The 6,091-nt window shown below is 40.9% G+C and overlaps 1 protein-coding gene across 1 annotated transcript; it reads left to right on the top strand.

Annotated features, from left to right (window-relative positions):
- Window positions 1–2,476: 2,476 nt before the first annotated feature.
- On the top strand, window positions 2,477–3,577 carry LOC129760795 (uncharacterized). Its single transcript, XM_055758461.1, has one exon. It carries the CDS (start codon window positions 2,477–2,479, stop codon window positions 3,575–3,577), a length of 1,101 nt encoding a protein of 366 aa, XP_055614436.1.
- Window positions 3,578–6,091: the final 2,514 nt, after the last annotated feature.

Below are 6,091 nucleotides of genomic sequence, written 5' to 3'. Positions count from 1 at the left end.
TGAACCTGGAAGATTGGCGAACCTCCTGGCGGCCCCCCGAAATAAATGCACGAGAAATGATGATGATGAACGCGGTCATTATTCATGGTCGTTTTTGGGCTACTGAGCGCTGCGCTGCTATTTCTTGAATAAATATCCGAATTGTTCATGGTTGTCTCGATTGAGAAGGAAATTTTCTCACTATGGTTTCTAGCTGGCAAATTGATCAGAATCTAATACTGAACGCTGGATAATGGATCCAGCAGTCTTTTAGCGTTTATTTAGAATACAAATTCATGCATAACGAAATTTTAATAGCAGCACCTTAGGTTCATGAGAAATTCTAAGAGATTAAATTAGGTGTCCCATATTGGGTTAATCAGGCATTCAGGTTCTGGTTATTGTTCGAAGGCAGTAATAATCCATAATGGTAACCTGATGATTAACAATAGATTCTAGCAGAAACTTGAGAATTACTCGGTCCTTCATTTTTTTTTTATCTCTTTAAGTGATAAGCGAGCAATTGGCCGAAACCCTGTGGCTTCGAGAAGGCTTACGTTCTTGGGTATCATCTGGACGTTGTTTGTAACATACCACTCCTTCAACTTATTTTTCGTGATGGCAACGTTTCAAAACATGTTCATACTAGAACGGAACAATTGTACTGCAGAAGAAACCAAACGGACTTCCAAAATTGTATTCTTACGTGTTAGTTGGCAGTTTGGTTCATTACACCCAACCAGTGTTGCCAAATTTTGTCATTTTTGTCAATTTTGTCAATTTTGTCATTTTTGTCATTTTTGTCATTTTTGTCATTTTTGTCATTTGTGTCATTTTTGTCATTTTTGTCATTTTTGTCATTTTTGTCATTTTTGTCATTTTTGTCATTTTTGTCATTTTTGTCCTTTTTGTCATTTGTGTCATTTGTGTCATTTTTGTCATTTTTGTCATTTTTGTCATTTTTGTCATTTTTGTCATTTTTGTCATTTTTGTCATTTTTGTCATTTTTGTCATTTTTGTCAATTTTGTCATTTATGTCATTTTTGTCATTTGTGTCATTTTTGTCATTTTTGTCAGTCATTTTTGTCATTTTTGTCATTTTTGTCATTTTTGTCATTTTTGTCATTTTTGTCATTTGTGTCATTTTTGTCATTTTTGTCATTTTTGTCATTTTTGTCATTTTTGTCATTTTTGTCATTTTTGTCATTTTTGTCATTTTTGTCATTTTTGTCATTTTTGTCATTTTTGTCATTTTTGTCATTTTTGTCATTTTTGTCATTTTTGTCATTTTTGTCATTTTTGTCATTTTTGTCATTTTTGTCATTTTTGTCATTTTTGTCATTTTTGTCATTTTTGTCATTTTTGTCATTTTTGTCATTGTTCGCACAAAAATCAGCCACCGCACTTTTGGGTGTACTCGCGCCACACCAAATTACCATGTCAACCTTTCAACCGTCTATTGCGCGCTGCCTTGAGAATAAAAAGAGAACCAATTGATCGCTACCAGTAAACGCGCGCAGTTGTTTTATCCATACTTTTGTTCCGTATCAATCCCGTCGTCGCTTGCAATAAAGTTGTTACCTATATTGAATTAGTAATCTGTTAATGGCTTTATTAAACGGAAATTAAATCTACTTTCGAATTTTTGAATCTAAGTCCGAAACCTCGGAAACGGTAAAAACATTTGGTCCTTTGAGAAGCCGGATAACGGGACTCGCTAGTTCCGTATCACCAGTTTACAATAGCGGTGTAGTGCTCTGTGTGAAGAAAACGGACGGACAAAAGACTTACGAAATGCGCGGACTTGTTTGGCTTGGGTTGGGTTCTATGTGAACTGCAGTGAAACTACCGTGTGATCGAACATTTCCCCCAACGTGGGCGAGTGTATGCAGTCCTAATAAAGGACAAATCAAACGTTCTGTAGTGAAAAGTGAGCCATACTGGCTAAAGAATTTCCCCCCGATCTGTCGCTGTATCATTAAGGAATCCGCCAATAGTTGGCCAAATAAGTGTGTTGTGTGAAAAAACCAACGAGCGTTGTGTGGTTTTTCGATATCCTGTTCTGTGAACAGTTGAAAACTGCTGATTTGAAACCGCAACATAGTAGTTTGTGCTGCATTTCTGGATCCCCAGAAGCTGGTCAATTATAATAACCGACAGCTAAGTATCATTTTTTTTCTGTTGTGTGTTCGGAGAGTTGGTGGCAGGTCGCTGCAAAACACCACAGTCTGGCATTTTACTGTTTTTGCATTTCTGGATAAAGTGAACAGAATTAGGAACAGCTTTATCCGTGCAACTTAAAGTGGGTCGGTTGTAAAATAATTGCTGACATTGACCCTTCGGTCAGCGGGGGTGATTGTGTTGAGCTATCATTTTGCGAGACGTCGAGTCGATTTAAGCGGTCTGTCATAACGAAATTCAGTGCAAAACAGTGAAAAAAGTGCAAAAGTGATAGCCTAGCTGAAACTGTGAGAACTGTGCAGTGATTAGTGTAATAATGCGCGACTTGCGAGAGCTTTACAAGTTAGAAAGTAGCCAGTGTCGTGTTTTCGAGACAGTGCGACAGTTTATTGCAAGCGCAAAAAATAGTGCAGTGAGAAGCGAAGTGATCGGCGTACGCATAGAACGCCTGGACGATGCGTTCAAGCAGTTTCAGCTAGTGCGGGCAGATATCGAGCTGCAGACTGACCAGGTGACCGGGGTAGACGATCCTGAGCAGGAGCTAATGCTGATCACCGCACGGGCCGAAGAAAATGACAGCATATCTGTGCAGAAAGAGGACGATTACTGCACGATGAAGGGTGAGCTGTTGTACCTCCAGTCCTTAGCTCGTCGATCTGAAAATGCTGGACAAGCGCCGAACACCAGTTCCCAGGAGTCGATCGGGTCATCGTCAAGTTTGGCGCGCGTTAAACTGCCCGAGATATCTCTACCAAGCTTTGATGGGCAGATCAAGCTTTGGATAACATTCCGTGATTCTTTTAACAGTCTCATCCATTCTAACAACCATCTTTCGGCGATGGACAAGTTCACCTACCTACGTTCAGCGCTGACAGGAGAAGCGCTTCAGGAGGTGGGCTCGATCGAGATTACGGCAGCCAATTACGAAGTAGCATGGGCTGCTTTAACAAGTCGATATGAGAACCGCAAACTCATAGTCAAAACATATCTCAATGCGCTTTTCAATGCTGAGGTGATGCGAAAAGAGAGCTACGATGAATTAAGTAAACTGATAGGAGATTTTGACAACAATATTCAGATGCTGGCAAAAGTGGGTGAATCATCCGACGGTTGGAGCACTGTGCTGGTGTACATGGCCTGTGCTCGGTTGGACCCGTTAACGTTGCGCCACTGGGAAACGTACCACAATTCCAGAGAAGTACCGAAGTTCAAGGAGTTGATGCGCTTTCTAAAAGATCATTGTTCTGTTCTGCAAAACCTTGCACATCAACCCACTGCTACTGAATCCCAGGTGAACCAGACGAGCTTCGGAGTAAGCTATCCCAGTTCTCATTTTTCCGCCAGATGTCCATTCTGTGCAGAGGAATTCCATTCAGCTTTCCGATGCGTAAAGTTTTTGAAGTGTAGGGGAGAATGAGGATACTTGATCCCTGGGGATACTTGATTCCTTAGCTATATCTCGAAACTGGAATGTCTTTCAAAGATCAAATGTTCTAGAAAAATGTGCCAAAATGAGCAAAATATTAATGCTTGTAGTTAAAAAAATTTTTAACAAAATAATTGTTTGAGTAATTGAACTTTGTTTGAAAAATTTCACTAAATGTAACTTGTAGATCTTTTTTCATCACTTTAAAATGTTCCTTACATGGTAAAATTATGCAAACAATATTTGTTCCAATGTATCAATCGTTCGAGCGTAAAATGAACTTCAAAAAACCATATTTTCAAAGCAATGGAAAACTTTCAACTTTTTTTCAGAAAAAGTTTTCTAAAATGTTGATTATGGGTACAATTGATCCCCTAGAGTTGGGTACAATTGATCCCCCTTCCAAACGGCATATTCTTCTTCTGAATTGATCGTTATGATTGCTGATTTCGAAATTACTAATATTTATCCAAAAACTAATATTTATGGAACAATTTTCTGAAGTAAAGAACAAAAATAATTAATTTTCTCTTAATTATAAAAAAATAGCGCCTTTAAGTATGCAATGTTATTAGCGTTGAGACAAAGCTATAGAATTTTCTTCTTATGTCTGCTATAAATTGTGAAATAAGAACAAACATGACCAAACTAGTCAATTAACATTCTATCTTTGGGTTTTGTTTGATTTTTATACAACGATAAGGGCTTCCTGAATAAAAGATCAAGTGTCCTTCAATAGGGGATCAAGTCTCCCCTAACTTCAGAAAAATCGCAATTTTTTTACTCCCACGAAAATGCTTCTAGTTCTTCAACGGGTTCAATTATCGTTCTAATTTTTGGAGCATAGAAACTTGAAGTTACAAGCTGTCAGAAAATGTCAAAGACGGCGAGTTGCTAATTTTTTCCAAAAAGATATGGTGAAAACAAGAAAAGGGGATCAAGTATCCCCACTCTCCCCTACAGTTGAAGAACGTGGCTTTTCAGTGAAGAGGGCTCGACTGTGCCTGAATTGTTTGTCACCCGGTCACATGGCTCGTGTCTGTAGCAGAGGCTCGTGTCATCATTGTGGATCGCGCCATCATTCGTTGCTGCATCCAGACCCTCAATCCTCCGTCTCGCAAATCCATATGAATTCGCTGCCGTCAGTAAGTCAAGCTCCACAATCCCCATCACCATCTCCAACATCCCAACCGATCCCTTCCAATAGTCCACATCCCAGACCACAAACTTCATCATCGTTCACAGTTATGCAAATGCCAGACTTCTTTGAAGACATCCATCACACACTTGGACATCCCACACAAACACACACACCACCACGCCAAGTGCTGCTGTCGACGGCAATCGTACGCGTCCAGGACCAGTCTGGAAAATTACGGTCAGCCAGAGCCCTCCTGGACTCCGGCTCCCAGGGCAACTTTATGAGCTCTTCGTTCTGCCAACGTTTAGGACTTCAGAGTTCCTCCGAGTGTCATATCGTTCAAGGGATTGGTGGTTCAACAACAGTCTCGACGAAGCAGGTGGTGGCATCCGTTCTTCCCCGTCTATCGGGAATTTCCTCGTTTAGCTCTTCGATAACATTTCATGTTCTTCCTGAGATTTCGAATACCGTCTCAGCCTGTCGTGTGTCTGTAAGCAGTTTGCCAAATAGTTTGATACTTGCCGATCCCAATTATTGTGAGCCCGGGCAAATAGACCTTATTATTGGTGCCGAGGTCTTCTTCGATTTGCTCTCCAATGATCGCTTCAAAGTGTCCGATGATGGTCCTAGGTTCCAAAACTCCGTTTTTGGCTGGATTATATCAGGCACGGTTCCAGAGCAGAAAATGAAAAACATTATTCGTGTCGGCGGCCGGTGGCAACATGCACCAGTCTCGTTAGAAAGGAAGCATCTGATAAACCACAGCAAACATCGTTTGTTATCAAAGAGAAGACCGAAACACAGTCACAATCAATTTCACCAAACAAAAGACGAGTTTAGTAGAGACGTTCAGATGATTAGCAATACACCAGTTTCTACTTAGTCAGAGGACTCAGCCTTCCCCGTTTACGCTACTACCAACCGTTGCTGCTAGATAATGCTGTTCTTCTGGTTCGTCGTTTGTGCACGCGTTGATGTTAATCCAGTACAATATCCAGTTCGTCGCTGAGTCCACACCGATCATCCATCGCAGTAACCATTTTCAATGACACTTTCTCCGTTTCATCTGTTGCGAGTGTGCAACCAGACGATGCTAGTCTGTGCAGGGATCCAGCACCAAAGCCTTCAGGGGTGACGCGGTTGCGATCGGACGGGTCGAACCTGTCACCCCACCGCTAACCTTCGTTAAGTAGCCATCCAATACAAACATCCAGTACGGACATTTACCCGTTCTTTCATCACAGGTTGCGGATCATCGTGCTGGAATTCCCCTCCTGTATCCATCCTGAGCCCGTCTAACGAAACACCAGTTATAGCAGTAGCAGCGTCAGTAGCCTAATAATCGCCATCATTACCGAATTCTT

Source organism: Uranotaenia lowii, unplaced genomic scaffold, assembly GCF_029784155.1.
Source record: "Uranotaenia lowii strain MFRU-FL unplaced genomic scaffold, ASM2978415v1 HiC_scaffold_77, whole genome shotgun sequence".
NCBI lineage: Eukaryota > Metazoa > Arthropoda > Insecta > Diptera > Culicidae > Uranotaenia > Uranotaenia lowii.
The sequence above is the reverse complement of the archived record's forward strand: the minus strand, read 5'-3'. Positions and strand labels throughout refer to the sequence as shown.

Coding starts and splice junctions, on each gene's coding strand:
- LOC129760795 (XM_055758461.1), top strand. CDS start 2,477: ATGCGCGACTTGCGAGAGCTTTACAAGTTAGAAAGTAGCCAGTGTCGT.